This window comes from Arachis ipaensis, chromosome B7 (genome assembly GCF_059453495.1).
Source record: "Arachis ipaensis isolate K30076 ecotype BB chromosome B7, ASM5945349v1, whole genome shotgun sequence".
NCBI lineage: Eukaryota > Viridiplantae > Streptophyta > Magnoliopsida > Fabales > Fabaceae > Arachis > Arachis ipaensis.
Window position 1 is genome coordinate 2,436,730 of NC_142442.1, and position 17,244 is coordinate 2,453,973.

At 35.6% G+C, this 17,244-nt stretch overlaps 2 protein-coding genes and 1 long non-coding RNA gene across 10 annotated transcripts; 1 reads left to right on the forward strand and 2 right to left on the reverse strand.

Moving 5' to 3' along the window:
* Positions 1 to 37: 37 nt before the first annotated feature.
* LOC107608912 (SWAP (Suppressor-of-White-APricot)/surp domain-containing protein) lies at positions 38 to 4,633 on the reverse strand. 8 transcript variants are annotated; one of them, XM_016310694.3, is made up of 5 exons: positions 4,188 to 4,614; positions 3,633 to 3,673; positions 3,340 to 3,491; positions 2,038 to 2,838; positions 38 to 1,586 (listed from the first exon to the last, which is right to left on the reverse strand). In XM_016310694.3, exons 2-5 carry the CDS (start codon positions 3,670 to 3,672, stop codon positions 129 to 131), a joined length of 2,451 nt encoding a protein of 816 aa, XP_016166180.1. In that variant the 5' UTR covers position 3,673; positions 4,188 to 4,614; the 3' UTR covers positions 38 to 128. The 8 variants fall into 8 exon arrangements, with proteins under 8 accessions (XP_016166180.1, XP_020962584.1, XP_016166178.1 ...); XM_021106925.2 differs by having other exon boundaries at positions 3,633 to 3,816; positions 4,188 to 4,325; XM_016310692.3 differs by lacking the exon at positions 3,633 to 3,673 and having other exon boundaries at positions 4,188 to 4,633.
* Positions 4,634 to 5,775: 1,142 nt separating this feature from the next.
* On the reverse strand, positions 5,776 to 15,330 carry LOC107609155 (uncharacterized). Its single transcript, XM_016311003.3, has 23 exons — positions 15,090 to 15,330; positions 14,398 to 14,592; positions 14,276 to 14,306; positions 13,986 to 14,170; positions 13,433 to 13,592; positions 12,885 to 12,981; positions 12,346 to 12,515; positions 11,678 to 11,844; positions 11,239 to 11,424; positions 11,009 to 11,098; positions 10,297 to 10,377; positions 9,525 to 9,668; positions 9,318 to 9,400; positions 9,015 to 9,153; positions 8,824 to 8,907; positions 8,518 to 8,679; positions 8,342 to 8,429; positions 7,729 to 7,806; positions 7,554 to 7,620; positions 7,343 to 7,439; positions 6,974 to 7,090; positions 6,831 to 6,887; positions 5,776 to 6,472 (listed from the first exon to the last, which is right to left on the reverse strand). The coding sequence occupies exons 1-23, from the start codon at positions 15,198 to 15,200 to the stop codon at positions 6,320 to 6,322; spliced, it is 2,742 nt and encodes a 913-aa protein (XP_016166489.1). The 5' UTR covers positions 15,201 to 15,330; the 3' UTR covers positions 5,776 to 6,319.
* A 278-nt stretch (positions 15,331 to 15,608) lies between these two features.
* Positions 15,609 to 16,610, forward strand: LOC148550140 (uncharacterized). The gene is made up of 2 exons (XR_015892062.1): positions 15,609 to 16,090; positions 16,366 to 16,610. It is a non-coding gene; the product is annotated as an uncharacterized LOC148550140 (long non-coding RNA).
* Positions 16,611 to 17,244: the final 634 nt, after the last annotated feature.

The window sequence follows — 17,244 nt, forward strand, 5'->3', positions numbered from 1 at the left end:
CTTACTACTAACAACGGAATGATTAAAAAGTAAAAACGAATGATTTCAGCATGAAACAACACAAATATGATGGGCTGATTGTTAAGTATGAATAATATGATACAATATAAATCGTTAAGAGGCGAATTTTACAAGTTGGCCATCAACATGGCTCTTATTTTGGCTCTAAGCTCATCAGAGACCTCAGTTGTTTCTGGAGATTGGGATGGTACCCTTGCAACAGAAGCCTCCCTGCTATCACTTCCAACCTCTTTGGCTTTTGACTTGTCTGATTTCGCTACTATCTCCCCTTCCTCAAGGTCCCTTTCCTTTTCTGCATGATATCTGCTCCTGTGCTTTACATTTCTGCTTCTATGCCTTTGCTCATCATCGTCTGATGAACTGTAATGCTTATTCCGATGCCGAGAACGTCTATGTTCGTTGTCTGACGTGTTATTCTCTTTGTGCCGTTGCCGGGAGGAACGATACTTATCATCATCGGAGCTATCTTTTTTATGATGATGCCTCGAGTGGTGATCCTCTTCGTCGGAGGAGCTGTCATCCTTATGCCTTTTGTGAGAATACCTGTCTTTGGAGGAGGAATGTTTTCTCTTGTGCTTGTGCTTATGCCTGTCGTGGCTGCTGTGTGAAGATCGATGAGATCGGTGTTTTTTTCTCGATTGTTTGTGATCCCTTTTGTCTTCTGTGTTTTCTTCCTCCTCCTCCTCCTCCTCCTCTTCCTCTTCCTGTTTTCCAGATCTCGAACGGTACTTCCGTTTCGATTTCTGCTGCTCGTTATTATCAATGGCGAGTTTTTCCTTGGACTTGTGACTTGTATCAGAATTATCAACGGAATGCTTCTCCTCAGACTTTTGACTTCTATCTGAATTATCAACATCAAATGGAACAGAACTTCCTTCCCTTTCTTTACCCACAAGACTCCCAGCCTCAGCATCAGAACCTGAAAGTCCAGAGCCTGGGGGATCAACTGATAATCCCCGTGTGGTTTCACTTTTAACTGGAGCAACTCCATTTTTTAACATGGCTGCAAACATCTTTGCTCGTTTCAATCTATCAGCCTTCAGCTTCTCCTCTTTGGTCATATGTGCTTCGGAGGAGTCCGCCTCCCGCGCTGCTGCAATAGCTACTGTTTCAGCAATAGCCCGGGCAGAACCACTTATGTCTACCTTCAGATTTGAACTTTCAACCAATCGCTGGAGTTGAGATGAGTACAAGCTCCCAGTGCTGGACAAATGGCCACCATCACTTCCAAGACCTTGGCCATTACTGCTTGATGTCTTGGTGAAGAGTTCTAAATTTGGTTTTTTAATACCCCTAGTGGCAGCCTGAAGAATAGCTGCTGCTGCTGTTGCATTCACGCTTACTACATTTTGAGACTGATTGTCTTGGGGAATCTGATCTTGATCATCCTTCTTTGACTTGCTGCCAACAATCATCTTGAACTTCTCCTTCCGGTCCTTATCACATGGTAGATCAGAACCCAGAGATCCACATGAATGTTTATCACTTTCTTCGCGTACAGTGTTTCTTTCACCTGCACGACCTGCTGAATTCTGCTTTTCGGAGACCTTGCCTGATAACTTAGACTGCATGCAATTAGAAAGCCCAGTAAGCTGAAGCTCAACATTCAAATTAAAAACATCATAAAATAAACTAAATGGAAGCATCCAAAAAAATTAAAGGAATGTACTCACTGCCTGAGTTTCTTCCGAAACCCATTACTAAAAAGTTTTTAATTTAGTGCCCAAGGAAACTCACAAATTACAAACAGAAAAGAAGCCATGACTGTCTCGGAGATTCGTATCACAATGACATGTCATTAGATGAGCCTTGCTCATTCATGTCATAAACATGCAAAAAAACCCAAGTAAAAGGAATATATAATATAAATATAGTATAAAAAGAATAACCGATGTTAGGGCAATGCTGATGATCTTTTGTTCTTATTTTTTTATTTTTATTTCAGTAGGATGCAGGAGGGCTTTTAACATAAAACAGATAAATTAGAGGAAAAACTAACGGATCTGAGAAACACACCTCTTCAGTAGTTTGAAGAACTTTCAAATAGTATGTATGATATCGATTTGATGGCACAAGGAATGGGAACCTTCCATGAGCACGATCCTGTTCAGCAAGAACAGCCTCAAACTGTTTGCCATTATTTACGATGAACTCAGCTATCTTCTCAATAGCTCTCTTTAAGTCAGATGGTGGTTCCACGATAGGGAGACTAATCTTAGTTGTATTGGGAACAGGAGTATGTGACTTGTCCGCTGCATTAGTCACTGAATCTGAGGCATCACTTGTCTTTTCCTTAGATGCAGCTACTGCCTTGACATTGCTGATAGAATGATTGCGCCTTATGACGGGAACTTTTTCTTTCAAAGAGGATACTGGATTTTTAGAGATGCTTCCATCCTTCTTTGCTGCATCTGAAGAAGATTCTGCTTGCTCTGTTTCCGTGGAAGCATTATTAGCAGCACCAACAGAATCCTCACACACCTTTCTCTCTACTTCCTGAGTATTCTCGTTTGTACCCTCCTCATCCTCTCCAGATCCATATACAGATCCAAGCAAGGATAATGCACCACCTGTTTGATCAAGACCCTGACTTCTATTCTTGTCCATAGATGAATTTCCATTATTGTCAATTGTCAGAAGTTCTTGATGATCAACAAGATACCTAAAGTATGAATGAAGACGATGATCAGGCATGAGGAACCCAAATGTAGGATTATCTCCTTGTTTCACTCGAAGAACAATCTCTGACTGGCTTCCATGTTTGCTGACAAACATTGCAGTCCTTGAAATAATCTGATGGACCTTCTCATTTGGAGGCTGGGGGAAAAAAAGAAGAGAAAAAAAGAATATTCATCAATAAATTTTAATTACAGATTAATATAACTCTGGATTTAAAAGGGTCATGCCAAGCAGGAATATTTATAAAGATCTGAGTAAACAGACACAAGATAACCTCACATATACTTGGATAATCATAAAGATCAAGAAACACAACTTTATGTAGAAATGTTTTCATCCCATTGCTCTCAACAGGTAAAGAACCAACGTATTTATATCATCCTAATCCCACCTGCACGACCCCTTGTCATGACATCAAAAGGAATCAAGGTGCCTGTGAATGGCTACCTTGAGTCAAAAGAACTCCATTTATGCTCCAAGCATCTGAAACTTAGACATTGTAAGCCTTAGAATAACATATGTACCCTAGACAGTTATCACCTAATCACATTGGTTAAAAAAAAGAAACAAGAAAGGTCAATTATATGTTAAACATTTGAAAATCACACGAAGAAAATTTTTATGACGAAGGTCACTCACCAGGTTATTGAGCAAGTTCTCTGGCACTGGGAATTGAGGATGAAAACCAGTCTCAGTGTCATCGTCCTTTATCACAGCGGACTCGTTGGGATTCTCATATGAAAATGCAACAGCATGAAAGCCAGCTGAATTCCCAGCTTCTAAATCATCATCTGAACAAATAAAGAAAGATGAAATCCATAATCAGAACTAATATGATTCTCAATTATAACAAAGTCATCCACCTCCAAGAGTAACGGCACTAACACCGAAGAAGCTGAGGGTAAATGGAAGCCAGGTGAAAACATCCTTACTTGTATTCGGACACAGGAACCGTAGCAAATAACATTCCATCCTGCAAATATGGAGACTGTTGTTGCACAAACAAGAAACACTGTACATAGCCTAAAGGTGGAAGTTGCACAAAACAACAACCCACCATCCCCTATTTGCGTGAACTAAATGTCATGTATGTATGAGAAACCCAAATATATCAATCTGTCCAAACATAAGAACAAATTGAACAAACTTCGTTAACCTTATTAGTTTCAAGTTTAAGTCGGAGAGTAATAACAGAAAACTATTCGCGATTCATTAAAACCTTTCACTATATTTTATATTCAACTCGCACAAAAAGAAAATTCCAGTTTCTCTCCAAACACCAACACGAAAATCACGGTTTTAAAATGAAGAGGGAAAAAAACGTATAAGAACAGAAACTCATAGGTGACACATCCCATTCAAGCAATTTCAGCTCAAAGCATAAAATCATCATTAATAAACAGAACTGAATCATGAAATTAAGATAGAAAAAACACTTAAATAAATAAATCAAACAGAGGCATTATTATATGTATGTATGTATATACCTGGCGCTTGATCTTGATCTTCGGAGGAAGACGAAGGGAGATCGAGGTAGCGTTCGTAATCGAGGTCAGCTTCGAGAGACGGCGGAGGAGGGCGGCGCTTGGGGCGTGGCGGAAGAGGACCGGAGAGGAGGTGGCGGACGTCGTAGCGATCGATGGAGAGAGAGTTCCAGTCAACCAGAGCCTCCGGCGAGTTTGCAAACGCCGCCATGGCGTCGTCGTCGAAGAACATGGCGTGGCGACCAACTACTTCCAGATCCATCGATTCTACACCGTAAGATTGGGTTTAATGATGAACTCAGAATAATGGAGATCGAATTGGATTGGAATTTTGAGTTTCGGTGTGTTGCAATGATTATTATGATTGCGAATGCGATGATGAATGAATGAATCCTTTCAATTAATTTTGGTGTGTTTTATTTTGGGAGAAGGGAAAAGGTAAATGAAGTAAAGAATGAGAAATTTTCTTTTTTGTCGTAGTAGTGCCCTAACCTTTATGGGCTAAGCCCAATTCAAGATATGATCATTTTGGGCCTTTACCGATTCAAAATCTATTTCTATCAATTCACAGAAAAGAAATCGTTTAACATTTTACCAAAAAAAAAAAAAAAAAAGAAATCGTTTAACCAACTTGGGTTGGTCGAGTGGTCAGCTCATCCGTCCGCTTAAGCAAGTGTCGGGAGTTCAAATTCCGTCTTGTACATGCAGCAACCCATTGGCCAGCGACAGACCCTTAAATGGAGCTCCGTTTCGCGACGGATTAGTCCTTGGTCTATCGAGTTGGGAGATACGGTGGGCAACCAAAAAAAAGAAAAGAAATCGTTTTTTTATTATGGAAAGAAAACATTTTAAATACAGATTTTGTATAGGGAAAAAAAAATACATGACCAAACAAAAAGGAGGGGAAAAATAAAAAACCACGAGTCTATCATGTTATATATCCTTGAAACCAAGAGTGTAAAAGTTAGTAAAAAAATACTGGAAAATACTCTCATGTATCTTCATAATTAAAGTGGGACGCACTTTTATTGTAAATACACCTTAAAATGTGTTTGACTTGAATTTATGTGATTTGCCAAATTATCTTTCATTGTTTATAAAACGTAAATGAGCAAAAGTACATAATGGTTGATACATATATAGTTGTGTCTTGTTTCTTCAAATAGAAAGACAAAAAAATCAGACAAATTTATAATTAATAAGTGTCAAATAGGATAAATTTGAACTATTTTTTATGTCTATATAGTATAGTATTACTGTAATTTAGTTCTGGCTAAAATTTCTTAAGGAAAGCAGCACTCCAATTTGATAATACTAAGGAAACAAAAAAAAACAGTTTAAATTTATCTTGTTGCTGCATACAGAAGACAGGATTCGAACTCCCAACACTTGCTTAAACGGACGAGTGAGCTGACCACTCGACCAACCTAAGTTGGTTAATTAATAAATATTAAATAAGATAAATTTAAGCTATTTTTACTTTTTTTTTTTTTGTCTACCAAACATTTTCAATTAAATTATATGTGTGAATAATAGATGTTGATGAATGTATAGATTAGGAACAAACTCGAATAAAAACAAATAAAAATAATTGGGAGAATGATATCTTTTCTTTATACACGCTCTTTTTTTTATGGACTAAGCCAGGTGAATAATAACTAACAACAAATAATTCCGTCGCCCATAATTTGGAGGGAAAAAGAAAAAAGAATGAGGGTTACAATATGCGAAAGAAATCAAACTATAATGTAAGGAATGAATGACCAAATAATCTGATGACTGCTGATCACCACTGAAGTTGAATAAGTTGATAGATCCATTGCCGAAAAAATGGTGCAGAAAGCAAGGACATCACAAAATGTAGGAGCAACATCAGTTTCCCAAACCAACTGGTGAGAGACAATGCTTGTTATTGAAAGGAGAATTTGTTGTACTCTTCCTCCTTGAAAGCTCCTTCTCTTCTTGTTCATCCTGTCTGAGAGTATCTCTCATACATTCGACCGGTTATAGTGGTTGCGACTTGCGACATCCTTGTGTTCTTCCATCTTTGGGTGTTTCTTTTGTTTCTTAAACCTTAAGCTGCCTACTATACATATCAAGTGTGACATATCAACCTAGGTGAGGATGAAGACAAGTCATACAGAAACAGAAACCGTGGCCGTTGAAGGAGTTTGGGATTTCTTCTTTACAAGTTCAATGGTCGATCGGAGGTATTTATCGTGATCACTCAAACCTGACTTGGCAGTTTCGATCAGGTTAAGGCAAACGGACGATAATTCATCATTTACCTGCCAATGACGAAGAAAGAAACCATTATTAGTAATCCAACCAACCACAATCCATGAATGGGACAGAGAAACTGAATTTCAGAGCCTAGTGTAGCAAACATGTAGGGACAAGGACATTCCATTTTCTAAAGGAGGTACTTTTTTAAAAAGAACAAGCAAATAATATTTGACTTAACAGAGCTGGAGGATTTGTGTGGATTTTTCCTGGTTAGTTATTCCAAATTAGGATATAGGTTGTTAAGAGTTTATAATGCAATCCTCCCTTTTTCTTCTTAATTTTCAGTTTTACAAATGAATAATGATGATATCCAATAGAACTTTAAACACGAAGTTGAGTTAAAATTACAACACGGCCTACCATGAAAGATGATACAATGCAATTGCAAGCTTCAAGTGCCATTGCTCCACGTGCGGCCTTCATTTTCAGCACATAGTAAATCACTACCAATTAACATTAGTCTATAAATCAGAACAAATATCAATTAAGTAAAAATGGTATACCCGTGAAGGTTCTTGTTGAATGGCACGAAGCAGGTTCTCAAGAACAAGCTTAGTCAAAGAAACAAGTTCTTGCTTATAAGAGGAATCCCCATAGAATAACAGGTCATTGCCTGGAATCTGGAAACAATATAAAAATGGATTCACTTTTGCATTTGGAATTAAGATACAGAGCAAAAACGCTACAAACTGGTCAAGAAGACTCTGGACTCCAGTCTATGAAACCATTGATCTTTGCAATGGATATGTCCAGTATAAATAAATATATAAGGAGGGTATGATGTTCTGTCACCTTTTACAGAATAAATGTAAAAATACAAAAGTTTCTTTTAGTCATAAAAACACATGTACTGAATTGAACGGAATGCATACCTGTGTATCTACATGATATGGTAGAGACTTCTGTGCTAAAGATGTCAACAACAATAAGATTGAAGAAAAAATTTGTGTCTTCATTTTTGGTTCAAAGCTGCCAGGTTATTTCAAATAATCCATCAAGAAAAGATAGATGTTATATTCCAAAAGGAAAAAAAAAGGGGGGGATAGAGGTTCCAATAATGATAAATTCCAAAAGAAAACTTACCACGAGTGTGAGCTGATCAATGAAAATAAGTTATTTGGGAAGTGGGTGCCTGCTTTGCTAAGATCACCTTCAATGAAGTTAAGAAAATCATTTTTCAAAACAAATATATGAGGAAGGGATATAAAGAATTTTGGAGTTTCCAGGTAAAACACTGAAAAATAATAATATCAACAACCTGGAACCATAACTAAGAAGCCACAGAGCTTTCTAATTGATGAGACTAGTCCTTCAACTTCAGCTGGGGTTTGCAAGCCTAAAAATCAAGCAAATTAAAAACCAGATGTATTTATTGTGGTGTTGGGAGTACAGAAAATAAATCTTCTAGAGAGACGGTACAGTTAGTGGCACAAGCAATGCAAATTCACCACTTCACTTAAAAACTAAGCAGCCAAACGTAAGATACAGATTCTCAAATCTATCGATCTCAGAAAACAATGATGACTTGGTCTTCATCTATAGCATATTGTGATTTGTAAAATTGTAAGAGTCAATGTTATATTAATTATTCCCAAGAGCTATTGCTTAGGAAATTATATGCAAGAAGAAGCATTTGTTGAATGAGTTGTCTTCCTTATACAAGTTTTAAGCAGTAACATCCACCATTACATACAATAAGGACAATGACCCCAAAATACAACCATAACCAAGGAATGGCTATATTTGCTTTCCATTTCAGTTTATGTACTGATTAACTCTCAAGTAAAATAACTGATAATTATTGATAACTGGGACAAGTAATAAATGAATAGAACATTGTACTACTCTACATGGTTTACAAATAAACTAACCATCCGTGATATTTAAGGTCTGCAAACAGCCAACTGCCGAATCAATCAATCCATCAGAATGAGAAACCAAGCCAACTAAGAATGCAACCTGACAAATTAATAGGATGAGTCCATGACATGTATGGATGTAGCAGAAAAAACACACAATATTGATGTGCCAAAAACTGAATATCAACCTCGGCAGTCTCTAGGAAAAGATCAAATTGCTTTCTTTGAGCAGAAATAGAAGGTATTGTGATTTCACTAAATGTAATGCAGGCTTTGACCAAACTCAAGTGTTTCTTAGCACATTTCAAAGCTTGAATTGCTAAGGAATTGCTGGAATGAACAAGGGTTTCCTGCAAGTAAGAATAATTGCTATGTCATTACAAAGATTAACATGAACGGATAGAGGAATGGAGTGGTCGATTATCCTATGACGTGTAATCTTTTTAATTAAAAAGTATCGGTTTAATCAAACAACTGAGACAAAAACAGGAAACCTTTAGTTCATTAAATCTACCAAAAGCTCCTCGGCAATCAACTAGAAAAGCTAACTGGTGTTCCATCTCTGCCCCATAATCTACCTAGTGGTAGAAAACAATTGCCAACAATTCATAATCATGACAATGCCATTATCACAACTAAATAAAATTAGCATATAGGCAATTGATAAGTAAACGAAAAAAGTTACCATGTGCACAAAGCGGGATATTGAATGTGCCACTTGGCTATCACCATCTTTCACATTCTTTGCTTCAATGTTATCATGTAAAGTTCGAGAAATTTCAAAAAGTAGCTGTATGCACAATGGATCCCTAATATGATCGTTCCTGCTTAACGGATAATGATATATAATTCCCAAGCAAAATGAAGTCTTAAAACATTACACTCCTAAACAGTAGACAGAATCCAGTAAGATGATGCTGCAGCAGCAGCAAGGATGTCAAGAGAGAAAGAGTTTTCTTTTGCTAATACGCATAGAAATGGTACGTACCTTGTTGCCAGATTAAGGATGTGCAGAAAGACAGCATCTTGTGAGCTCCCAAACATTAAATCTAAGATCTCTGGAAAGTAATTCTACAAAATAGTAAACATCATCACATTTCTTTTTGCTCCTAATCTATTGAAGAATAGCATAGATTAACATACAAAGACAAAAAAAAAGGATGATAAGACAAACAACATATGAGTAGGAATTTACCAGACACAATACATCCTCAAGACACTTAAAATGAGACAGAATCTTCCCCAAGAGAGATTGCAAGCTTGGCATTTCAGCTTCTGTCACTCCTTTATTCCGAGCACGCTGCGAAATGCCTTCCAAAATGGTATTCAGAAGATCACCCTGATATTAAGGAATTTATTTTAGATGAAAGCATTAACGTTCTTCTCAGTTATTAGAGACTGGAAAGTATATCAAGGATCAGAATAAACTGTTATCGAACCACAATTTAATCCATCAAAGATCAAAGCATTTAGCTACTCATCTGTTTGAACATGCGACAACAAGCTTCATCTCAAGGAGCAAGTTCAGTCCCTTGAAAATGGAATTAAGTGTCATTGTTTATTTTATTGTTACATATCATTTTTTAAATCAAATTCTAATAATCTATTCAACTGAAATATTTGTTAATACTTCTATAGATACTGTTGAGGAAGACTTGCTCCATTTTTGAAGCAATAACTACTAGCATGCTGATTCTATTGATAATATATTAATTTTGAGACGCAAGTTGACTAAAGATTGACATTAAGATACCAAATAATATTGCTATATCGACTTATTATTAGAAGTATCATCTTCTCAGTAAGTCACTAACTCAAAGAAACCTCTTTTCTTTTTATAAGAAAAAGAGGTTTTGTTAGAAAAGAAGAGAAGAGTGCAAAGGAGGATAAGGCATCCTTACAAAGAATCCATTTACCACATTATATAGAGAATGAACATCCGTCAGACTGTATACACACAAACTTACCAAGTGATTCTGAAGAATAAGATCAGCATAAGCATCTACAACCTTTAGGTACTCATCGAGGCTATCATACTGAGCAACAACCTGACATTGCAGCCAAAATAGATAAAATTAGAAAACTTGGAGTTGGAAGCAATGCCATATTGACCAAAGAATTCAATGCTAAGAAGCCTAATGTTTATAGAGTACAAGGTTAGTTGTTCCATGGTATAATCTACTTCGACCTCCCCAGAGATCTGATGCAATTGCTCATTTTGTCTAGATTAAAAATAAAAATAAGGTTTATGATGGTATGACAAAAAGTTCAAAATTGATCAGATTTATGTAAATATCAGAAACAAGTCAAGAATTGAAAAATCCAGGTTATAGTAGCACATGAATGGTAGGTAAGAATACGTTATTGTTTAGCTTTCAATCTGCCACCTAGCATTGCCCCAACTGATGACCCTAACTTTTGGGGTCAATTCCTGAATGATCAGAGGTCCTTAGCAATATGTTCTCAAAATACAATAACATCTAAGCAAAAACACAATTTACAGTAGTTGGGAAACAGAAGATAAGATAATAACTTGCCAGCCAAGTAGCCTGTTGATGGGATAAGGAATTAAGGATCTTGAATCAAGAGATGGAGATATAAAAATGGAATACATACAATTGCAAAGAAAGTAACAATGCAACTCCAAATAATGGAAGATGGACTAGAAATCTGTAATACCAGAATGATTTTATCTAACACAGCATTGACAAGGTCAACTGAGGTTTTCCTTTCATTTAGCCTGAACCCAAGCAATCTGTAATTCATATGCTGTATCACCAAAAAGAAGAACAATAAAACTGCATTTTGGAAAAAGCAAATCAAAGAAGACAGCTATAATATAGCAAATTACATTTTGATGTGTATCAGAAGTACTCAAGGCATGATAAACACTGCAAAATGTGTCATACCTGATCAAAGGAATAATCCTTGCTAAATTCAATTAGATGAAGCATCTGTAGAGCGTTTGAACTAACTATTTCAATAGGGAGTTCCTTCAGTAAATGATGCAGAACAACTGAAACACATGAAACACTCCCAAAATCCTGTTGATTCTTCATCAATCCCAGCTCTGCAAGAACTTCACTGACTTGTCCCTTTGGCAGAGTAAAGATATATTTAGAAAACCATAAAACACAGGTTGAAGAAGGGAAAAAAGCAGGGCAAACAATCAGCAATTTTTTATTTTCCATTATAATAATGAGAAGAACCCTAATAATGTAGTTAATTTTATTAGCATAGGTAATTTCGGTTTCAAGAAGTTCCAACCAGCATAACCATTATGGGACCATGATCACATATAATATTGTAGAAAATAAGTACACTAATGGAAAGAAACTACATACATACCTGAGATAACCCATTAAATATATACTTCATAATATACTCAATGGTTGGTTCCATCAGACTAACTTGCAATTTTTTGTTGTGTTTAACATTTCCATGAGTGCTTTCATTTGCTGATAAAATTTTCATCAAAATGACTCTGATGTCATTCACACATGTTATAAGATAACCTGTCCCAGTTGGAGAAATAAAGAATTAAGTTTTTTGAAGATAATCACAAGAAAAAATTATATAACAGCAATCAGATGCATTATAGATTAAACAGCAAAATGAGTAAACAAAATGATCCATGCATCCCACTGAGAATCCCACTGAGAACAAGGTATAAGACAGAAAATAAATCTCAAGAAACCAACCAGATAGAGCATAGAATACAAACAACAGTACAGATTGTAAAGTAGAAATTGGTGCACAGCAGTAGAGGAATAATTTGTTAACTTACTCTAGAAATAACTATGAAAATAATGTTTTTACCACCAAACTGTTCACATTCTCTACAGCATTTTGAATGTGCAAATTACAGAAGAATACAAGAACTTTAAAAACAAAACCATTGGTATACTAGAAGCAATAAGCAAAAGGTGTTTGACACTGAGGTTTTGGGTTGCCATGGTAACAGTGTATATGATATACGTAAAAATATGCACCAGCAAACATATTAACCAAAATACCTATATCATGTGAAATAAGCTTCTGAGCACAGTGAGCCATATATAAACGACAATATGCAGATGCTACAGGATCCCCCAATCCTCTTATCATCATTACCAAGCGCCAAAGACTGTCTTCAGGTTGGTCAAGCAGAAATCGCCAGCAAGGCAATATTGCCAACTCCAGGTAACTAAAGTAAAATTCCCAAAACACGGTAAGCACTCAACAAAATTGAGGAGGAAACTTTAAGCCAAAATGTTGAATACAGAAATTTATTTATGCAAAGAAATAGTGCAAAGAAAGAGAATAAGGTTTCTTCACAAGAAAAAGAAAACATGTAGGTCCTATAAGAAAAACTGAAAAAGAAGCATGACTACTGTTTTTTTTTTTTTTTTTGAAACTGGCTTTGATTTAGCTTCCAAGTGTGATGATGAAGACATTAGAATGAATAGATGGAATAAAACATTCAGAAACATACATCAACAAGACCTACAAAAAAAAATTTCACGAAAAGAAACATAGAATACATTAAATACAGAGAAAAGGATAAGGACTTTACATGCGTGGAAGAAGCTCTTGCACAACACCAATTTTGTTGAACCAGTTATTGCAAGTTTCTTTAGCATCACTACAAATATCGCTTGCCTTAAAGTTTTCTGCACCGTCAGTAACAGATTTGGATAAACGATCAGATGCCAATACAAGTTTTGAAGCAACTATCAATTATCAAACACCATCAAGCTTATATGATGTATAAATTAGCTGCAATAAGAAAATAATTTTAACATTTGGAGACTTCTGAGGGCAGTTACTGTAACAACCCATTTATCAAGTTATCGATAATACATGGAGAACTTTTGGCACATTTGGGTGAACTTTTGGCAAACAATTTTTATATAGGGGTTTCTCCTATAAGCAACAATCTTGTAGCAACAATTTTTATTTGCCTTCACTGTGGTTCACCATGAGCTACCCATTTGAGGGGTACAAAAGAGAGACAGATTCCAGATTGAAGATTCTCAACCACTATTGATATTGGAAATGCCTAAGGAAACACTCTGGGTAAAACTAAATTGTGTGAGAGAGAGATTCAAATTAAGAAGAGACCTGCTAAGTTGCAGAGTAAGGCTCCATCTTCAGTAAACTCGGCTTTCCGCTTTATGCGTTGCCAAACCAATTCGCCAAGCATGTCCATGATATCTGTGACAAGGACAAAAAGTGTAGGATAAAACTCAGAAACGGACGTATCCATCAGAAGCTTAGCTGCCTGCAAACAGAACAATCAGTTTCAACTTTCAAGTTCATATAAACAACCCATATCAGGATAAGAAATGAAGAAAAATATTATTTCATCCCAAAATAAGAGAAATTATTTCAAATCCCCTCTTCCCCCAGCGGTCCCTTCTCACCCAAGCAAACTTACTATTATACACGATTTGGATTTTAATTAGGTAGCTTATCTCTGTCTGAGCCTCTTCTATTTATTTAACATATGGTTCAACAAAATCAAACAAGAATTTCCTTCTTATATGTAAACAAAATACTACTAGGTCTATAAAGGAAAAAATAAAACATAAAAACAGTAAGTATATGAATTTTTGAAAAAAATCCTTCTATGCAATGCACAAACCCAGAAACTGTTAAATGTATCAACATCTACCTTTATAGATAACTTTAAGGATGTTACACGATCTTCAGCTAGCCAAGAACGGTTAATTTCATCTTTGAGCTCATGTAACCGAGACACATACTCTTGCCAAGTAATCACCTTGACACCCTCGTCAGCAAATTTTTGTGGATCGTCCAGTTCCTCCAAATGCATAATTGTTGAAGATTTCTCATGTGCTGAAAATCATGACATCACATAAATAAATAGAGACAAATACAATTTTTTTAAAAATAAATAAGTAAATAAAAGAAGGATAAACAATGTAATAGATATGGGCATACATTTTGCACTTCTCATTAGAAGATCAGGCATCTGTAATTAAAAGATAAATAATTAGCCATTATGATTAACTAAAAAAATAAAGGGTTACAGAACAAAAAGGAAACCATTTTGAAAAGCTTACTGAAGACATTGAAACCATTTTGGTGACAGGAAACCTCTGCATTAGTAATCTCCTGAAAGAGGTCCACTCCTTCGTTGGATGATGATCAACCGCATTGCTGAGGTTGTCAGGATCAGGAGATTCGACCTTTGCCTCCTTATCAGTTCCTCTCAGTGGATCAAAGAAATCACTGTTACCACTTTCCACAACATCACCCTAAAAACAAGAAATCAAGAACATCAACACAACAACTAAGTATTGAGACCAATGCAAGTAACGGAAATTCCAAACACAATAAAAAAAATCGAATCAACCTGAAAATCATAACGTAGACAACTACTACTCAGAAATAAAAGTTCACTAAGCATTTCAACAAATATTAACAAGTCCTCAAATGAAGTTACTTAACCAAATCCTCCCTGCATTTTGCTGTGTAGTTAAACATAACAAAAATCTCGATCTATAGAACACTTTCTCTCGCCAGATTTTGTTATGAAACTCACTACGATCATATCACTAAGCTCAACAACATTGAAATCATTAACCTACACTAAACAGAAGCTAACAGAAAATAACTAGCTTAAACTGAAATACTAAGACATAATAATTTGCTTACGACTAAACAAAATCAAATCTATCAGCGTGATTCGTGGTATATCCGAAACAGTGAAGTGCTAGTGAAAGATCAAAAGAGAGAGAGAGAATAATTGAACCTGAGGGAGTGGCGGAGAGAGTGTAGCTGAGAGAGGGTGAGCATCGGCGCGTAGGCGAGGTAGAGCGTGAGATTCACGCTCGGCGGTGTAGTTGCGGGGCCTGAATTCCATCAAACGAAGAAACAAGAACTGAGCTGAGAGGTTTCACAGCGAAGACTGAAGTCGCCACCAAATATCGGCACTTTCTTTCCGGCGTTGCTTCCACAGTTGGTTAAGTCTTTTTCTTATTGTTATTCAAAAATATTATTTATTTATCGATATTAGTAACTAAAATTAGTCACTATTAATTATATATTATTATTAATAGATAATTAATATGCAATAACAATAACAATATAACATGTTTATCAATTTTTAATAATAATAATAATAATAGATAATAAAAATAATTTGGATTAGTACTGAAATTAATAATCTTCACTATTTTTTTTAGAATGCTCAAGTTTTGGACTGGATCAGAGACAACTTAAAGAAGGCTACTCGCTGTTATAATAGAGCATCTTTTTGTGTTATCTTAACAAGTTACAAGTTGTGTCCCAACCCCTTTTCCTTCCCCAATCTTCTCTTTTTCCTTTTTCATCTCCAACCCGTCCCCTTTCCCTCCCTCGGCCCAACCCTTCTCCTTCCCTTTTTGCTTCCCCAACCTGACGCCCTTCTTCTTTTCCTTCCTCTTCTACTTTCCCAATCTGAGGTCTTTTTCCTTCTCCTTCTCCTTTCTATTCTGATGTCCTCCCCCTTCCCAACCATACTCCCACACTCACAAGAGCTCTTTTCAACCTTCGCTGTCGCCGCTTCTCGCCGGCATCTGTTTCAGTCCCGCGCCGCTCATCCCCCACCCCAACCTAGTGTCTCACACTCAAATACAGTAGAGGCAGATGCATAAAGCCTCAACCTTCCGCGCCGCTCGCTAATCTTCGTCCTGTTGCCGCGCCGCTCGCCAGCCTCCTCTCCGCTCGGTCTCCCTCTTCTCTCCTCTGGCACGGTTCTCTCTCTCAGCCACGGTGATTTTTTTAAATTTTTTTAGTTATTCAATCGTTGTTCTTTAATGTTTTGAGTGATTGTTGTTGATTCTATTTTAATATAACAACAATGGTTAATTTTAGTTATTTTCTATTCTGTAATTATTACTGATTTTTTTATTGTTGTTACTTTTTGTGCTCTTTGCTTTTTAGGTTGATTAATGCTTGTTATTTAAGTTTGATTGATCTTTTTTGATTAATACTGATTTTTTAGTGATATTTTGTGTTGTTGGTTTTATTTTTGTGATTTATTGAAGAAGAAGAACAACAACAATGTTGAAGAAGAAGAAGAACAGAGTTGAAGTAGAAGAAGGGGATTGTTGTTTTTATTTTTTTTAATATAAAGACAACGCTTTTCTAAGCTTTTTTTTTTTTTTTTTTGTTCAAAATGATGTCATTTTAAGGTTTCGATGAACGAAAAATGCTTTAGGAACTACTGAGTCCCGGAGTGCAATTTCGAAGATAAATTTGGATAATTATTAACTTCAGAAATTACTTTGAAGCTCGAGTGCAACTTTAGGGACTACTTTGAGACTTAAGTATTCTCTCTTGTCATGACTAGAATAAAGATAAAATGATCTATATTGTTGTCTTTTATTTATTTACGTAAGTAGATGGTCTCATTAATAATTTCATTTTTGAAGCTTTATTTTCTGTAAAAAATGGTAGTTATTTTGATGAAACATTTTTCAATTTCAAGCAAAAATTTCTGATTAATTTTTTATATAAATAATTTGATGATTAATTTTTTATTTACAGTATGTTTGCATTGAAATTTCTGATTTTGTATACAGTATAATATTATGACTGATATGGACTTCCAGTTCTGTGGTCAAGAAATCTATTTTACTTGTTTAACTCTGTTTTAGATATTGACTCATATTTTTCAGTTAGTTATTTCTTCCAAAATTTCAATGGTTTTTATTTTGCATTAAAATCATGCTTTTACGAAATAAAATATAGTAGGAATAATAATTAGTTAACATTATAGTAAAAGTCATTATAATCTTTTCACTAAGAATTCTGAAATGTAAATACAAGGCAGTTAAAAATCAGAATCCGGTTCCTGAGTAATTTCATTTTATATATGTATGTAATATTATTTGGATCCACGTAGGTTAAGAATCAGCAAAACC